Source organism: Melopsittacus undulatus, chromosome Z, assembly GCF_012275295.1.
Source record: "Melopsittacus undulatus isolate bMelUnd1 chromosome Z, bMelUnd1.mat.Z, whole genome shotgun sequence".
In the NCBI taxonomy this organism is placed as follows: Eukaryota; Metazoa; Chordata; class Aves; order Psittaciformes; family Psittaculidae; genus Melopsittacus; species Melopsittacus undulatus.
In genome coordinates, this window is record NC_047557.1 from 3,129,958 (window position 1) to 3,148,575 (window position 18,618).

The window sequence follows — 18,618 nt, forward strand, 5'->3', positions numbered from 1 at the left end:
CCGTCACGTGCCGGGGGCGCGCACCGGGTGCACGATGGTGGCGGCGGGGCCCGGCGACGGCGGCGGCAGCAGCAGCAGCAGCATCAGCGGGTAGAAAATGGCGGATTTCGAGGAGCTGCGGGTGAGGAGGGAGAGAGGCGGCGGAGGGGCGGGTTGAGGTCCCACCACCCCCGGTCCCTCGGCCTTTCCTCACCCCTGGGTGCGTGCCTGAGGAGGAGCGATGAGCCCGGCCGGAAAACACCGGGGCCCTTCCCCGGGGAGGAACCGCTGTCTGAGGAAACCCTCCCTTGCACTGCCCCCCCAGCCCCCTGGGGGAGCCCGGCCAGGCCGCTCTCCATTCCCGGTGTGTGGTGTAGGTGCGGTTCTGCCCCCACACACACATCCTGCTCCCGACATCTTAAAAGCTGTTCCATGCGGCCCAACCGGTCGGGAAGCCGGGCCCTGACCCGGTACTGGGGCTCGCATGGCGACGGGCCGGGCTCCCTCGGCCTCAGGAGGGCGCAGCGCTGCGAACCGAAGGGAGAATGCTGAATAATTACCGGATCCTTGAACATGCTAATGATTACTGAGTTTTTTAAAATTCATTAACCGCTTTCTAACCGGGAAGGCTGCACCTGTGAGGCGTAAAATCTTGTATTCCTTTTCCAGGCCTGTTTTATCTTCAGTTCAATGTCTTTATATTGCAGTCATGGACTTTATGTAGCAGCTTTTTCTGTCTGTGTGTGTGGTGGCCTTTCATATTTTAAGATGTGTACACAAAGAGCTGACTGCATCGTTTCTGTCTTTCCTCGTGTTTCGTGAGCAGTCTGTGAGTATCTTTGTTCAGAAGGAGCAGGTTGTCCTTCTGCAGCACCCACACCTGCAGAAGTGCTGCCGAGGGAATGCTGCATGCAAGCTGAACACACCCCCTGCCCCGACCTGGACTTCCCTACAGAAGGAATAAGTCAGCTAAATAGGAACTGCTGTGAGTGAGGCTTCAGTGTACAGGAAGGTCTCATGGCTAAGTTGACTGTAGTCTGACAAACTGGAATATACGATTGCCAGAGAATCGCCTACACTTAAGCATTGTTCCAGCACTTGCACTTCTTGGGGTGAAGTGGCTGTAGTGTAGCTTGGGAGCTCGGTTATAAAAATCTCATGGAAAGAATTGAGTTTGTTTGATTAGTTCTCTAGTTCGGTTTTAAGGAGGGTTGGCTTATTTTATCTTAAGTTAAACTTATTTTGAAAACTTTTTTATATTTGCACATTTTCTTGTTTAGTGTTCTCACTCACTTTCAGCTATGTTCCAAGGTCACTCAAAGGGTTTTAGCTATGTAGGTGGCTAAAATCCTGGTGTAAACTTTGTAGCAGTGATAACTTTTCTTAGTGTGGCTCTTCTCCAGGCTTGAGCTAGAGCAGTGATCCATATTTTCCAAGTGCTATGATCACTTATCTAGATGGTACTGGTAGTACTATCTAGAGTACTAAGTGCTGGTAGTACTGGTAGACTGCTGGGAATTTGATACCTAAAATACCTTTGAAATTATATATACACCTGAGTTGCTTGCTAGAAGTAACAAAGTATGGAGGGAAAAGAGGAATGGGTTTCAGGCCAACTACAGGAGTGTCCTCTCACTCGAAAAAAAACCCAGGTATTAGTAGTTAAAGATACTAGTCTGGATAAGTGTCTCTTGGTGTTCCCATTCATCTTACTTGTGAGCTAGGGTGCCTGTGAAATGAATGTTAGCCTGGAGCCTCTCTAAGTCTTCAACATCCAGCTGATGATAATTCATGGCCCATTTTGGGAAAGCTGTAGATGTTTTTTGGAAGAGAATATAGTACACTGCCTCACGTCTTCAAGGTCTTTACTGCCTTTATTTTTTCTTTTTAAGGAGGAATGTGTCTGTTTGAATACCAGGCACTTGGTCTGCAGATTTAAGGGGTTGGGTGTTTGTTTTTGTTTTTGTGTATGTTGTGGTTTTGTTTTGTTTTTTTTTTTTTTTTTTCCACAACAATTATTCCTGCTTTTGGCCAAGGAAGAGGCACTCCTCCTTCCCCCACCAATAGGTTTCATTAATTGACCTTTTGGAATGATTTAAACTGCTGCTTTATAAATTAAGGTGTGGGACATTTTTATGGCAGTATTGTTTGCTGTTCTATTGTTGATTGTAACTTCCTTTTGTATGTGAGTTCTACCTGCCTTGTAAAAAGCCACTGAGGCAATTCGGACAGTTGAATTTATTTTAGTACATTGTTAAGGCCAGAAAGCAGGAGGTGAGAGTTGTCTCTTAAGTCCTGTTTATGAGGGAAACATATAGGGGCAACATTTTTCTGTTCTCATGACAAGGGATTGTTTTAGTACTTGTTAGAATATTGCTATACTCTGTGTCTTCAGAGTAAAAGTTCTGGGGAACTGTGACTAAAAGCTTTTTACTGAGAGACTGTAGTGAAAGAAAACAGACTCAAAGGAACCTGCTGTTACATCAGGCCTTTTGAAAATCTTAAAAGATTTGGAATCAGCTGTAATCACAGTCACTGCTTCTCAAGCTGTTGCTGAAAATGTCTAGTATAAGGTTTACCCGTCCAGATCTTCATATTAATCCCTGATTGATCATTAGTGCTTATTGAATTCTGTAGCTTACCAGTTTCTGGAATATTAGTGAGTGGCTGAGAAGCTTTGGTGAGCACAACTGTATCTTTCTTGTATTTTTAAGGTACAGTTACCAGGCCTTCTGTTCACAGCTGTGTTCTTGAGCATGGCTCATAACTTTATCCATAATTCACACTTATGGGCAGCCCAATGAATGTCAAAGGGATTACATGGGCATAGGCAGACATGAAACAGAAGTCAGCAGTATGGTGTGGAGGCCAGATTTGGCATGTGAACACAAATTTTGAGCAGAATTGGCCCAGGAGAGGGGAACTACAGCTCCTTGTGAGAGCCATCTGTGAGACAACAATTCCAGCTCCAAGCAAATTCTGATCAAGATTTGGCTTGAAGATACAGTTTGCATCACAGCAAAATACTGCTGTTAAGAGGATAGGTTGTATTTATTGCTTAGAGAGAAAGACAGTTTCTTGGGTCTCCTAAGTTTCTGCTGGCATCCTGACTCTAATTTGGAAACAAATAATATGTTATCCTTGAAACATTGCAGATCCCTAGTTTAGAAGATAAGAGCTTCAGTCTAATAGTTTGTGTTGTTGGGTTTTGAAGTAAGGTTAGTTTCATCTTTATGGACAAAAAGAAAATCTCTTTATAGGCAAACAAATAGCTTGTGTGTCCTGCTTTCAGCTGTAACAGTTAATTTTCCTGGTAGCTGGTGGAGTGGTGTGTTTTGGCTTTAGCCTGAAAATAATGCTGATAGCACAAGGATGTTTTTGTTGTTGCTCAGTAGCACTTACTCTGATAAAGGACTTTCCAGTGTCTCATGCTCTGCCAGTGAGGAGGGGCACCAGAAGCCAGAAGGAAGCAGAGACCCAACCTCTGGCCCAAACTAGCCCAAGGGGTATTCCATACCACAGCATGTCATGGCCAGTGTATTGGTCTCAAAGTGGCATTATGTCATATCTTGCTTGCAGTATACATTCCCTGTTTTGGTGTTTATTGCCGCTGGGGCTTGGGCTAAGGTATTTTGTTTTACTTTAAAATAGGGGTTTGTAAAACTGATCTGATACGTGTTCTCAGCACTGCCATCGCCTCTATACTTTGAGCTATCTAATGGGAACTATTAATAATCATGCCTATTCCTCCTCAAGGAGATATTCCCTCTCGTCTCCCCCACTAGGATATTTAGAGCAGTGTTTAGAAGTTTGAAAACCTTTGAATATTTTTGGGATTCTGAAACCAGCCTGGCCCTATTGCTGGGTGTTGGTATGTTGTTGAATATGGTTCATATCTTGCTTAGGGTTAAAAGCTACATGTGGCAGCTCCAACCTGCATGAAAAGCACTGTGGCTCAAAGGAGAAAAAGAGGGACCAGAATTCCATTGCAAGGAATTTGGCTATTTCAACCCCTGCAACACACTATAACTACTCAGCTCCCAGTACCAAAGGTGTATTCTGTACCACAGCATGTCATGCCCATTATATGAACTGGGAGCAGTTACCCAGAAGGGCACGTTGCTGCTCTGACCAGTCTGGGTATCAGCCTGTGCTGAGCAATTGCATTACATATCACTTGTGTTCATAGCTTTCATTTCCTCTACTGCTCTCTATTACCATTATTGTTGGTATTTTTTTCTATTACCACTGTATTTACGTTGTTATTAAATTGTTCTTATCTCAGCCCATGGACTTTACATTCTTTTGATTGTCCACTGTGAGAGGAGGGAAAGGGGGAGAGTAAGCGAGAGGCTGTGTGGTGCTGCATTTAAACCACAGCAGTGCCAAAACTAATTTGTATGACATTGGCAATCAGTTTCAGGGCCACTATGGGAAGAAAACCTCAATGAGAAGAGATGGCTATATGCTCGTATTTCCTGTGCAAAAGGGGAGATTATACAGAATTTACTGGAAATCAGGGTTTATAAATGGTGAAAGGAAGTAGTACTTTTAATTTTTGCTCTTGCATAGCCAGTACTGAAGTCATGAGTTTCAAATGTGAAGAGCAGTATGGTTTTAATGCCATATAAAATACAGGAATTGAAATTTCCTTCTTGTGTGTATTGGATCTTTTCATGCAAGACTTGGTAGCTTTCCACTCTTGGTTTATTTTTCCAGTCTAATATACAGTATTTGCCTGTTTACCAGGTGAAGCAGTGCTTAGTGCTGAATTGGCAGACAAGAAATCAGTTTTCTTGTGTCCTTTTCAAACTCATTGCCAGGCACTCTGTTGTATTCTGCTTTATTATAGCTGTGTTAGTAACATTGTATTGCATATGTGTTTGATTTGACGTAAAAATCAAATATCTTTTGTTGGTCTGAGGTGAACTTAAAATGTATAGAATAGATACCTAGTTTCTGTTGGTGTTGTAGTGATACTTAAGTTGCAGTTAAATGTTGAGTGGATTAAATAAGATACTGTGTGATAAAATACTGTTAATAACTTACAAAAAGATATTGTTATTTTATATCTGTGTGTAATTCTCCTGTTCCTTCTAGATGCGCAGTCACTTTTTCAAACCAGTGAGGCTTCAGTGAGTGATACCTTAAAAGTTTGTTGTATCTAGAATAATTAAAACTTAATGATTTGGCTGAGACACAGTGATGGGGGGAGGAAGGAGTTAATGTAGCTTATTGTGCTTAAAAAATGAGTCTGCAGTGGAATGGGTCAAGCTTTGTTTGGAGTGTCTAATGTGAAATGAATGCAAACAACTGATTTAGGATTTTCCCTGTTACATTAAGTACATGCAACTTGGAAAATTAATGGCTAACTCAGGAGCCAGGCTAGAGGTAGTCCAAAGAAAAATCCCTACAATACTGAGGACCACCCCAAGACACACGTTGTTCTTACTGCTATTAGACATCTGTAGCCCTCTGTAAATAAGCATGTATGTAAATCTATTGCAGAAGATGTCAGAAATGTGGTTCAATGCTATGAGTGTCCAGAAAAGGTCTCAAAGCCAGGACTAAGGATTTGTGGGGTTGAATTGTTGTATGTTCTTTTGATACAGCCTTCATACTCTGCAGAGAAAGTGTGGAAGTGGCTGGGGCTGAGGCAGAGCTCTTAGGGGAGACTGATGAGAACTCTTGAATTGCTTCTGCTGATTCGAGTATAGGGTTCAGTACTTGAGCAGTTGCTCTTGCCCTAGAAGCGACAGTTGTTTACTGTAGACATGTCAAGAATTTAACAGACACTCTTGGTTACCTGTCATTCATTTATGTAAGTACAGTGGCTGTTTCAGGTAGTTTTGCAGGGGGAATGTGGAGAATCGTGTATCTCTTGAGAGAGACCTTCATTCCCTTACTTTGCTCTGGAATATGCCTGCCCTTGATTTCGGTGGCATGTCAGTGTTTCCTGGACTCCTTAACATCACCCCTGAGAAATTAATGCCATTCTACATAAGCCTGCGGCTTAATGCTTTAGAGCAATATTTCTGCTTATGAATCATGCCTGCTGTACTTTAGCAGTAAGAAACAAACAAAAAAAAACCTGTGAAAATTCTTATGACCTTCAAGTACAAATTTGAGGGGAAAAAATGTTTCTGGAATATAGAAGTGCTTGAATTATCTAGTTTGATTTCCTTCCTTAAAGTTCTGTGAAACTATTCTTTGTGTTCATGGAGGAACATTAAAAATGAAATGGCTCTGGTCTTCTGTATTAAAGCTGTGTTAAAAAAGCTTTTTCTGGGGCTGCACAGCTGTAAAGAACTTCTCAAGAGAAAATTGATGGCTTTTACATGACACAACTTGAGTGTCTAATCTTAATTCAGTGGTGTGAAAAGCATGCTAATAGCTAGGCTGCAGTCTTTTACGATATTGCTGAACTCCCAAAAGAAACTAACTTGGTAGAGTTTGTTTGAAGTATTATCTGTCTTTCACCATGATCAGAAATGCTCCTAAGCATATGCTGTGCCTCCATGAAAGAGTGTTGATCGTAACAAATGCCCACTTTGATGTATCTATAAATGGAGTAATAAGCTAAAATGTGTAAAGAATCATAGGATGGTTTGGGTTGGAAGGGACATTAAAGCTTATCCAGTTCCAGTCTCCTGCCACATGCAGATACAACTTCCACTAGACCAGGTTGATCCAAATCCTGTCCAGCTTGGCCTTGAACACTGTCAGTGATGGGGCAGCCACAGCTTCTCTGAACACCCTGTGCCATCACCTCACTACCCTTGCAGGGGAGAACTTCCTCCTAAGAGCTTATCTCAGTCTCCCTTGTTCTGGCAGGATCAGGCCATTCCCCTTGGCCTGTCCCTACAGGCCCTTGTCCCAGGCCACTCTCCAGGTTTCGTGCAGCCCCTTTAGGCACTGGAGCTGCTCTCAGGTGTCCCCTTCAGGAGCCTTCTCTTGCCCAGGCTGCCCCAGCCCAGCTCTCTCAGCCTGGCTCCAGAGCAGAGCTGCTTCAGCCCTCGCAGCATCTCCATGGCCTCCTCTAGCCTCGCTCCAACAGCTCCATGTCCTTCTTGTGCTGCTGCCCCAGAGCTGGATCAGGACTGCGGAGGCTGTGGGGGGTCTCCCCAGAGCTCAGCAGAGGGGCAGGATCCCCTCTCTGAGCTGCTGCTGATGCTCTGGGGGTGCAGCCCAGCACACAGGGGGGTTCGTCTCTAGGCATATCAAGGATGAGGGTGTCATTAAGACCAGCCAACATGGTTTTATGAGGGGGAAGTCATGTTTGACCAACCTTATAGCCTTCTATGAGGAAGTGACTAGGTGAAGGGATGATGGTAGAGTGGTAGATGTGTTTTTTCTTGATTTCAGTAAGGCATTTGATACTGTCTCCCACAGCATTCTCATAGATAAGCTAAGGAAGTGTGGGCTTGATGATCAGGTAGTGAGGTGGATCAAGAACTGGTTGAAAGGAAGAAGGCAGAGAGTTGTGGTCAATGGGGCAGAATCTAGCTGGAGGCCTGTGAGCAGTGGAGTCCCTCAGGGGTTGGTGCTGGGACCAGTGCTGGGACCAGTGCTGTTTAATATTTTCATCAATGACCTGGATGAGGGAACTGAGTGTACCCTCAGCAAGTTCACTGATGACACTAAACTGGGAGGAGTGGCTGACACACCAGAAGGCTGTGTTGCCATTCAGCGAGACCTGGACAGGCTGGAGAGTTGGGCGGGGAGAAACTTGATGAAATTCAACAAGGGCAAGTGTAGAGTCTTGCATGTGGGGAAGAACAAGCCCATGTACCAGTACAGGTTGGGGGTTGACCTGCTGGAAAGTAGTGAAGGGGAAAGGGACCTGGGGCTCCTGGTAGATAGGAGGATGACCATGAGCCAGCAATGTGCCCTTGTGGCCAAGAAGGCAAATGGCATCCTAGGGTGCATTAGAAAGGGTGTGGTTAGTAGGGCAAGAGAGGTTTTCCTCCCCCTCTGCCTTGGTGAGGCCGCATCTGGAATATTGTGTTCAGTTCTGGACCCCTCAGTTCAAGAAGGGCAGGGAATTGCTTGAAAGAGTCCAGCGCAGAGCCACAAAGATGACAAAGGGAGTGGAACACCTCCCTTATGAGGAGAGGCCAAGGGAGCTGGGTCTCTAGTTTGGAGTAGACTGAGGGGTGACCTCATCAGTGTTTACAAATATGTAAGGGGTGGGTGTCAGGATGATGGTTTTTTTTCAGTGATATGCAGTGATAGGACAAGGGGCAATGGGTGTAAACTGGAGCATACTGTGAGAGTGACAGAGCACTGGAACAGGTTGCCCAGGGAGGTTGTGGAGTCTCCTATGTTGGAGATATTCAAGGCCCGCCTGTACAAGTTCCTGTGTGATGTACTCTAGGTTACCCTGCTCTTGCAGGGGGTTGGACTAGATGATCTTTTGAGGTCCCTTCCAACCCTTGGGATTCTGTGATTCTGGGCTCAAGTGCGTGTGGCCAAGTCATTGGGAACTCATCAGCCAAACCCCCAAACTCTTTCTCAAAGCTGCACCATCTGGTCTCCCTCTGCTTGTGTTTGTGCTTGTAATTCCTTTGACCCATGTGCAGGATCTTGCATTTGTTCTTACTGAACTCCATGAGATTCATACGGTCTCTCCTCCCCATCTTGTCTAGATCCCACCTCTTCCCTCCAGCCTGTCAAAAGCACCATACAGGTCAGTTTCAACAGCAAATATGCTGAGGGTGCACTTGATCCCATTGTTCATGTTGCTGACAAAGATGTTAAACAATGTTGGTCTCAACACCAACCCATGAGGAGCATCACTTGTCACTGGTCTCCACTTGAACATCAATGCCTTGGCTACCTTATCCTCTGAGTGGCCCACCTGTCAAATTGGAGTTTCTCTCCAGTTTAGAGACAAGGAAATAAGTGGAGTCCAGGTACATGGTGTTAGTTCCTCTTCCCTTGTCCACAAATGCCATAACCTTTTCATAGAAGGCCATGCGTGATTTGTAGGTCAGATTAGCTGTGTTTTCATACATGTGGTGGTTGCCTTAAAGGGAATATGCAGTCAGCTTCAGGAGAAAATGCTGCAAAAGCTGTTGTTTAGTAACTTCAGTAAAACTCATATTTGTAAGACTTCTTCCAAAGGCATGTGTAAGATTTTTGCGTTGATGGACAAAACTGTATTTTTTTTATACTCTTGCATGTTTTATACTTATAGAAGATAAGTATTCTTATATAAGATACTTATATCTTTTATACTCTATTTCTTTTTTTATATTCTTTATTTTTAATGAAGGTGTTAATTTAAAATCTTGCTGACTCTGGTATTGAAGCTAGCCTGTGTATTCTAATAAAATAAACTCCATCTTGTAACGAAATGCTTATTTGTGCAGTTTCAGCATAAAATGTTAGCTGTTTCAAGGCATGATTGGCTGCACATTTCACCTTGATTAACTTTCAGGAATGCACAGAAGGTAGCAGGGAGGGTAAGAGGTAGTATTTTGCAGTACATGCTATTTCCTTAATCTCAGTGTAAAGGATTGTTTTATTCATATGCATTCTGATTATGGAATCCAGAATCATGCTTACTGCCAGCCTCTGAAATAAAGAAGGTGATGTTGTTATCAAGCTTATGCTGTCAAAGCAGGTAACTTGAACTTCTCATGAAATTCTTGACTTTCAGTACTGTCTTTTAACACAATTTCTTATGTGGCATGACTATAAAGCTATTAAAGTACTCCAGGCTGTTTTTTTATGAATACTGAAACACTTAATTTTCTTCACCCTGTTTGACTGTGAGACTAAGGAAAATTGGCACGGGATTGCCAGGTGGAAACTAGCCTTATCCAGCAACTTGCAGACTGAATGGAATTCTATTTCTCTCTCCTCTTTTCTTGTATTGTGCTATTGAGGGAAGCTGCTGGGGTGAAATTAAGGTGACATCTGCTGTTGGGCTTTTCTTGAGGTGAATCACTCAATACCTCATGAGATGCTGCTTTCACTGATAATTGCTTACATGGTGCATTTATAGATGAGATGTTGGGGGAATACCAAACTGCTGGGATAGCTCCGTGATAGCTACTTGATAGAAGCATCACTGTTCCCAGACTGGCTGTCTAGAAATGTTGAAATAGGATAAACCTCATCCCATCAGCAATAAGGAAAGGGTGTGCCTCTTGAGAGTACTTACATAGTACTTTAGATGGTGGTCTTGATTTGCATGAGTAATGTGGCCCTTGAAACACTGCTTGCTGCTGCTGTCTAGTAATGACACAAGAAGTTCTAGACAGGCTGCATAGATGAGCTGTAGGTGATTGTAGGAGTTTCAACAAGGCAAAGTGTCAGGTCTTGCACTTGAGCCACAGCAACCCCATGCAAGCCCTCCAGGCTTGGAGAAGAGTGGCTGGAAAGCTGCTCATGGAAAAGGACCTGGAGGTCCTGATTGACAGAGCTGAATGTGAGCAACTTGTGTCCAGGCAGCCATGAATTCCAGCAGCATCCTGGCTTGTATCAGCAATAGTGTGGCCACAGGGCCATGGGAGGGATCAGCCCCCCTGTACTGGACACTGGTGAGGCTGTACCTCAAATCCTGTTCAGTGATGAGCCCCTCACTCCAAGAAAGACATTGATGTGCTAGAGCAGGGCCAGAGAAGGACAGTGGAGCTGGTGCAGGGCCTGGAGCACAAGTGTGATGAGGAGTGGTTGAGGGACCTGGAGTGTTCAGTCTGGAGAAGAGAAGGCTTGGGGGACCTGATCACTCTCTACAATGAGACAAAGAGGCTGTCTTTCTGAATCAACAACTACCGAAAGGAGGTTGTAGTGATGTGGGGTCAGTATCTTCTCCCCAGTAGCAAGTGATAGGACAAGGTGTAGTGGCCTTGAGCTGCACCAGGGGAGGTTTAGACAAGGTATCAGGACAAATCCCTCCCTGACAGGGTTTTGAAGCCCTGGAACAGGCTGTGCAGGACCGCAGAGGAGTGTATCATCCCTGGTGGTATTTAAAACTGTGTAGGTGAAGCCCTTAATGATATGGCTTAGTGGAGTCCTTGGTAGTCCTGGGCAACGGTTGGACTTGATGATCTTACAGGTCTTTTCCAACGTCAATGATTATATGATCTGAAACTCAGTTTTCATCTGGCTCAATTCCCTGATCTGTCTTTCTCTAAAGTAAATTAGAATCATAGAATAGTTAGGGTTGGAAAGGACCTTAAGATCATCCAGTTCCAACCCCCCTTCCGTGGGCAGGGACACCTCACACTAGAGCATGCCACCAGCCTGGCCTTGAACACCGCCAGGGATGGATCATTCAAAACTTCCCTGAACAACCCATTCCAGTGCCTCACCACCCTTGCAGTAAAGAACTTTTTCCTTATATCTAATCTAAACTTCCCATATTTAAGTATTAACCCATTACCTCTTGTCCTGTCACTACAGTCCCTAGTGAAGAGTCCTTCTCCAGCATCCCTGTAGGCCCCCTTCAGATACTGGAAGGCTGCTCCAATGTCTCCACACAGCCTTCTCCAGGCTGAACAGCCCCAACTTTCTCAGCCTGTTTTCACACAGGAGGTGCTCCAGCCCCTGATCATCCTCATGGCCCTCATCTGGACATGTTCCAAAAGTTCCACGTCCTTTTTATGTTGAGGACACCAGAACTGCTCGCAGTGCTCCAGTGAGGTCTCATGAGAGCAGAGTAGAGGGGCAGGATTGCTTCTCTCAACATTAAGCAGAAAACAGGAAGCAAGCAGTTAGGGGCACAGGGGACATCTAATTTTTTGGTGTCTGACTGCATGGTTGTTACAACTTCTGTTGACATCCCATTTATGTTAAATACATGGCTGTAAACATTGCAATAGTATTGGTTAGGGAAAGTAAATCCCAAACATTGCACTGTGAGATGTATTCCTTCTGAAATCAACACCCAAAGCTTTATATATTTTGAACTGAACTACAATTTAAAAGTTAACAATGCACTTCTGAGCTTTTTTAGAAGTATCTTTTATCATGCCAGATGTCTGCTGATGCCTACCTTCTCTGTTAAGCCTTAATCTGCCAGTCCTTGAATGTGGAGCTGGTATGGTACAGCAGTATAGATTAAAGTTGGATGTTCCTTAATCTTTAAAACGTCATCTCCTGGTTACAGTGAAAATGTCACACAGAAATAAGAAGGTAGATGGCTTAGAAGAATTCTGGATAATTTCATACCCCTGAAGAGAGCTGTCTCACAAAAATGTGAGATCATGTGCCTGTGCCAAATTACTTGTTTGTAGTAATGGGGGGAGAAAATCACCTCCTTCTCAGAGTTTGCTTTTTAATTTATTTTGTTTTTAAATGAGAATATTTCTGTTTATCAACTTCATAGATCAATCCTCAGTGTTCCACAACAAACTCTGATAAATAGTATTGTTTTATTTTGAAGAGATCTTTGTGTTCCCCAATACCAGAATGTGGTATGAAAAGGACAAGAAGCTTGCTGTGACTTTCTGGAAGAATTAATTATGTTGGTTAAACAGTTTTTTTAGTGTGATATACACCTCTTAAAAACTGTCCACCTTGTTTTGCCATCCTTTCAGGAATGAGAGCTGATGTGCCTGTTTCTGTTCAAGCATGCATTCAACAGACTGCCCAAAATAAAAAACGAACTATGCAGAACTTAAACACTTCCTTATTTCTTAAAATGCGTTGGAAAAGTGGTAATAATACTGATTAATTTGTTTTTTTCTTTATTTAATGGAGTGGAATATTTTGTGTTAGAGCTTATTTCTGTCTGTGAATTTAAAGTAGCACTGCCTAGGTTGCATTAAGGTTTTGTTGTTGCTCTTGCTTGAGAATGGAGACGATTAGAAGTCTTTGAAATATAACCAAATATAATTTAATAAAAGCAAACTCAACTTTCAGCCTGGAAACTTTATTTCTGTGTTTTTAACTACACTTTTGTGCTGGGAGAGGGTATAGGATAGTACCTGAGATAACAAGTGTGAAACTAGAATGATGGAAGCTCAGGTGCTTCACTGTGGTCCTCAAAATGTTCTACTCAGGGTACTGTTTGTTCACTTGTGCTTTTTTCTCTTTTTATAGAATATGGTATCAAGTTTTCGTGTTTCTGAACTACAAGTATTGTTGGGGTTTGCTGGACGTAATAAAAGTGGGCGGAAACATGACCTGCTGATGAGAGCACTGCACTTACTGAAGAGCGGCTGCAGCCCAGCAGTTCAGATAAAAATCAAAGAACTCTACAGACGTAGGTACCCAAGGACAATTGAAGGTCTTCCGGATTCATCGGCTATAAGACCTGCTGTTTTCAGTCTGGACAGCAGTTCCTCTGTCGAGCCTGACCTGGCTGCTGCTGGCATTCACCCGCTCCCTTCTACTTCAGTCACATCTCAGGCTCCTTCCTCGCCTGTCAGTCCTGTGCTCCTTCGAAACACTAAATCCCACATGGAGCGGCTATCCCCTCCGATTCCACCTGTTCATCCCGATGTCCAGTTGAAAAGCCTACCTTTTTATGATGTGCTTGATGTGCTCATAAAACCTACAAGTCTGGGTAAGTGTTTATTGGCTCTGTGTGTTGCTTAATTAATGGAATAGGTCTTGCTTGTGACAGCACTAACTCCAGACTTAAATGGCTTTTGCAGCTGCAGATAAGGGGAAACTCCCTTCTCGTTACCCTTGCTTTCTCTTCAACACTTGTCCCTAAAAGTGCCAAGCCATGCGTCAGAAAATAGTGTGCTCTTTTGTAAATATTAGATGATTAATGATCTTTGTCTTTTTGAATAGTAACTAACAGAGGAGTATAGTTTAGTTAGAGGGTACCTACGGTGGTCAGCTAACTGTCTGAGCTAAAGAGTAAAAATTAAGGGCACTGTTCAAATGCCTTTTAAACACTAACATGCTTGCGGCATTGACTATCTTTCTAGGAAGCCTGGCCCACTGTTTGACCACCCTCTCAGTAAAGATGTTTTGTAGTATCTAGCCTGAACCTTCACTTTTGGCTAAAAGATTTGGACCTTAAGTTTCTGCCCGGTACAGGCAAGGAACACCTTTGTCAGGGCCAAAAGGGAAAGGATTTCACTAATTACTAGTAATTAACAAATTGCAATAACATAACGAGAACAAGTTCAGTCGTTTGTTGATGTAGTATCTGCAGATACTGCATGCACCTTACGTGCAGATCACTGACAGTTCTGCAGGTTCTGACAGGTGGCACTGAAATAGTGCAGCGAGGTTTAGTATTGTGCTCATATTAACACAGGCTGGAAGTTTCTCAGCCTACAGGTTGTTGCTGTACTGTGTGCTAAAATGTAGAGTGGACAGGGGTCTCAGTTTAGCTTTCTTAAGCTCTTCACTCAAACAATTCTTTAGAATTATTTTTTGTCTTGAAATTCAACCTTTCTTACGTTATATGGTTGCCTAACTATTTAGTAATGTAGTTTAGAAACTCTTTGGCATTTTATAAGCTGTTTTCATTCTTTTAAATGTTTTAGTTTCTTGTCTGATAGTCTTTTAGCTGTGATTTGTACCTCAGTGAGGTATACTCTGCTCATAGGTCACCCCCCCAGTACCTAAGCAGCAAATATTGCTAACATTACTTACAATACCTGCTGTCACTTCTGCTTGTGAGTTCTGACATCCTGTTAGGAGTTTGTATTGTACCTGTGTATCAGTACAATCACTGCTTTGGTGTTGGACAGCTCATGCTGCCACAGCCTTTATGGAGATAATGTGTCAGTGTCACAGTGCCCTGGCTAACTCCTGCTTGCGTTCGCTGTTCGTGGTAGACTGGTATCTGAATTAGCCTCCTGAATTATTCTGTGCTGCTAGCTTATAATTAACTGGACTGGTTGCTGGCCACGTAGTCACTCCATTCTGTATAATGCAGTATGTGCCACACATTATATTTCTGCTGTGGGCTGTGCAGTTATCTTTTGTTTCCTGGTCAGTGATTTGTAGAGGTGGTTAGAAATCTCTCTACCAGCTGTTTTCCTAACTTTGAAAATCATCCAAAATGGGTAATTTCCTTTTTCTGAGAGGAGAAGACTTCCTTGGGAGTATCACCATGTTATAATGTGTCTGAGAATTAAAGTTTCAGAAACCAAGTAGGTAGATCAGAGAGCTAGGAGTGTGGTCTGCTTCACTGTGACTCTTTAAAAGGGATGAGTGTACCTGTTCTTTCATAGTAACATCAGAACACATGAGCAGGTGTAGGTGTGGGGTTTAGTTTTAACCCACACTCAATTCAGTAACAGAATATTTCCATGATCTTTTTTGCATGTGCTCAAGTAATATTTTAAAACTTTAAAACTTTTAAAATGCTGTCTGTGGTGTGTGTGTGTGTCAGTGCACAGTGTTGCTGTTTTGAATTGTTTGAGGAACTTAGTGTGTATTTGCTGCACCTGGGTCCTGTTTCATGTTTGTGTTCCTTTTGTGTGTGTGTTCTGGGCGTAGAGACCTTGTTTTCAAAATGTCACAGTGTACAGGGCAGTCTGGCTCTTCCAAATGTTCCTGGCTTAGTTGTGCTATTCCTGTGTTCATCCTCCTTGCTGGTTACTTTAAAATGTTGGACAAGTCCAGTCTGCCTTTATTTCAGGTCAAGATCTCTAACTTCTCAAGTCGGAACAAAGTAGAAAAGTAACATCTGCATCCTGTGGATCCTTAATGCTAAAGTATTTCTGCTTCCCATCAATGACAGACAAGTAGGATTCTGGTATAAATGTTGTATTTAGTTAATTTCTTTTATTGCCAAATGTTTCTGAGGGGTAAGTCCCAGACATGAAGTCTAGCTGGCTTCGCTGGCAATAGGGGTTGTGCTCTTCCCCTTCCTCCCCAAAGGCTGTAGCTCTTTCTGAATTGTGTAATTTTCCAGCTGTTCATTTCTAAGTTCTTGTGCATATTCTCTTCTTGTAGTACATAAGAACAAACATCTCCTATGTTCTGTCAGGTATTCAGTATTACATTTGTTGCATGTTTGTTTGAACCTTTCTCCTTTGGGAAAAGGGATTATAATGTGGCTTGCCAAACTGTTTTAGTACTGAGGTGTTATGTGATATTAAGCCACCTGAGTATGGTTGAATGAATGATTTGTTCCATTGCTTTCCTCTTGACAGTTACATGCAGTTTAACCACAGTTTGATTGTATTAAATGACTTATGCCTTGTTCCAGAAAAAAAACCTCAATTGCAGATCCTGTTTTAATTAATAACTTTAATCACCATGCTTAAATCTCTCCTGTCTTTTTTGTGTTTTCTAGTACACAGCAGTATTCAGAGGTTCCAAGAGAAGTTTTTTATCTTTGCTTTAACACCTCAGCAGGTCAGAGAGATCTGTCTTTCCAGGTAAGTAAGAGTGTGTCTTGGTGAGGAGAAAATGTGGATTTTTGGTCCATTAATGCATCACATAAGCTCAGAGATACAGTAATAAAGTCAGTGTAAGTTTGGAGAGGATTATATGTTCCATTTTCATCAGGAACTACTGTGCACAGAGTTTATGTGCATCAGGGATAGGTCCTATGCCACTAAAGAGATAGCAATTACTTAATTCCAAATAATATCGTGACTGTTTGGAGGGGTGGTAAGCTTCTCTTCCCTGAATGTTTCCTGGCTGCAGGAATGGAACACTGCTTTTATCTTTTATCCTGGGTTTCATGTTGTTGCAAGACCTGTGGTGTAAGCCAAGAGAATTCAAAGAGTATTTTGTTCTCTGGCAACATCATATTTTATTGTCACTATAAACTCTTGACAGAGAATGCTGATCCTGAAGTTCTGCTGAAATTGCGGTAGCTAAACAAAGGTGCTTATAATACATCTGTAACAGATTGCTTATAAGATCTGTTCACAGCTTAATAAAAGAATAAAAGCAAAGTTTAGTGATGTTGGGGCAGGTGTGCCAGTTCTTTTTGTATACACGTGGAATGTAAGTTTTACTGTCTAAATAGGTACTTCTTTTTGTCACAGGGACTACATGCCTGGGGGCAGGAGAGATTACACAGTCCAAGTTCAGCTAAGGTATTTTTTCATAGTGCTCCTTTAATTATAATTAGCTAATGTAACAGAAGTCTAGATGTTTGTGTGGGTGTATCAATGTGGTGACACTTGAAAATGATGTTTTCTCTTTTTTGGGATGTAGGTTTTGTCTAGCAGAGACAAGCTGCCCTCAAGAAGATAATTACCCTAGTAGTTTGTGTATTAAAGTAAATGGGAAGCTGTTTCCATTGCTGGTAAGCTTGTTTGTATGTATTTGTGGCTGCTTTGTGACCTGTGGTGTATGTATTTTGCTAAAACAATCGAGCTGTTTATTGTTATCACACAAATTTCTCAAGTTACTAACGTTAGGCATATGCTGTGTGAGATAGACATTACTATTATTAATCTTGCTACATCCACTACATGGATTAATTGTGTTTTAGCCACCTACAGGAAACATCATCTGTTGCAGTTAACAATATATCAAAAAGAAATCAGTGTCTGCATGGGGAGTCCTTGTCATAACTCTTGACTTGATGGGTAGGAGACCTTGATGATTGACTTGAGTTCCTTCTTGTTACGAGGGAATGGTATCACCGTCTTGAGTACATGTTTCTATGCTGTTCTACATCTGTCTGGTTAAAGTGGAATTCGTTGTGGGGTTGAAGAATAGATACATCTGATGGTTCCTAGTATTTGATGGTACTGGAACAGAGCTTTATCGGTAGTCCTAAACTTCAGTGGCATCTGATGTTGTAAAAATATGTGGGCAGGGTCACCTCAAGGCTTGAATATTATAGAAAAAAGGAAAAGCACTCAATTTTCTTGGAAGATCTCTGAAATGGGTATCTCTGCTATAGAACAGAGAAACTTACATGACTCGTTCTGGAAGCTATAGAAAATAGAAAAAAGTAGGAGTACAGAGGCTTATTTTCAGCACTGGGTTTTGAAAAATGCTGTATAAAGAAAGGAGGTGTGACAAACTCTTTTTCCAAATGTTTATCACCTTCTTGATGTCAGATGTGTTGTCCTGTACCATGGCATATGCAACCATGACTGCATTTTTGCCTCTACTAAATTTAAATGAGACTCTGTAGCTTGTCTTCCCCCTACTTCAACAATTGCATCACTATTCTTCCATCTGTCTTCAGTGTGGAAAAGGATTTCTTTTCAGTGTTTTCAAGTGGGTATTTCATACAAGTGCCAGTTACGTTCTCTGTGGTAAAATTGAGGATTTTCTCTTTCCTTCTTCAGATTCTGTTCCCTTAAGCTACCCACCAAGAAGAATTGGTCTGATGTTATCTTGTGGACATCAACGTCTGCTGCTTCTGTCTTGCTGAGAAAGTTTACACCCTCTATCCATAACATATGTCAGGCATAGCAGAAATAGTTTGTAATCGTGGATTGTTGCTTTGCTTTTGATATAAATCCTGTAAGTTCTTCTTGCACATCATAAAATGATTCTTTAATCTCTCAGAGAGAAACTTCAGGTGAGAAAGTGAATGACAATTGTCTTAGTAACTTCATTTCCTCTCCTTCGCTGTGATCTGAATGGCGAATGTAGTCTCAGTCTGTCCTGGATTCAGCAGTAGCAGTCATTTTTTTTTCTCCTTCTTGGTAGCTGGTGCAGCACAGTGTTTTGACTTTTGGGCTGGGAATGGTTGCGCTGATCATACGTATGTTTTGAGTTACTGTTCAAATG

At 42.4% G+C, this 18,618-nt stretch overlaps 1 protein-coding gene across 4 annotated transcripts in view; it reads left to right on the top strand.

Annotated features, from left to right (window-relative positions):
- PIAS2 (protein inhibitor of activated STAT 2) overlaps positions 1 to 18,618 on the top strand; it is a 34,644-nt gene continuing 16,026 nt past the window's right edge. For all 4 annotated transcript variants that reach the window (XR_004080074.2, XR_004080073.2, XM_005145385.4 and 1 more), the window contains exons 1-5: positions 1 to 121; positions 13,036 to 13,501; positions 16,205 to 16,289; positions 16,908 to 16,958; positions 17,080 to 17,170. Coding sequence is in view for 2 of the 4 variants with exons in the window: in XM_005145385.4 (XP_005145442.3) it covers positions 98 to 121; positions 13,036 to 13,501; positions 16,205 to 16,289; positions 16,908 to 16,958; positions 17,080 to 17,170 (717 nt within the window). In the remaining 2 variants the exon portion in view is untranslated. The remainder of the gene's footprint in view (positions 122 to 13,035; positions 13,502 to 16,204; positions 16,290 to 16,907; positions 16,959 to 17,079; positions 17,171 to 18,618) is intronic.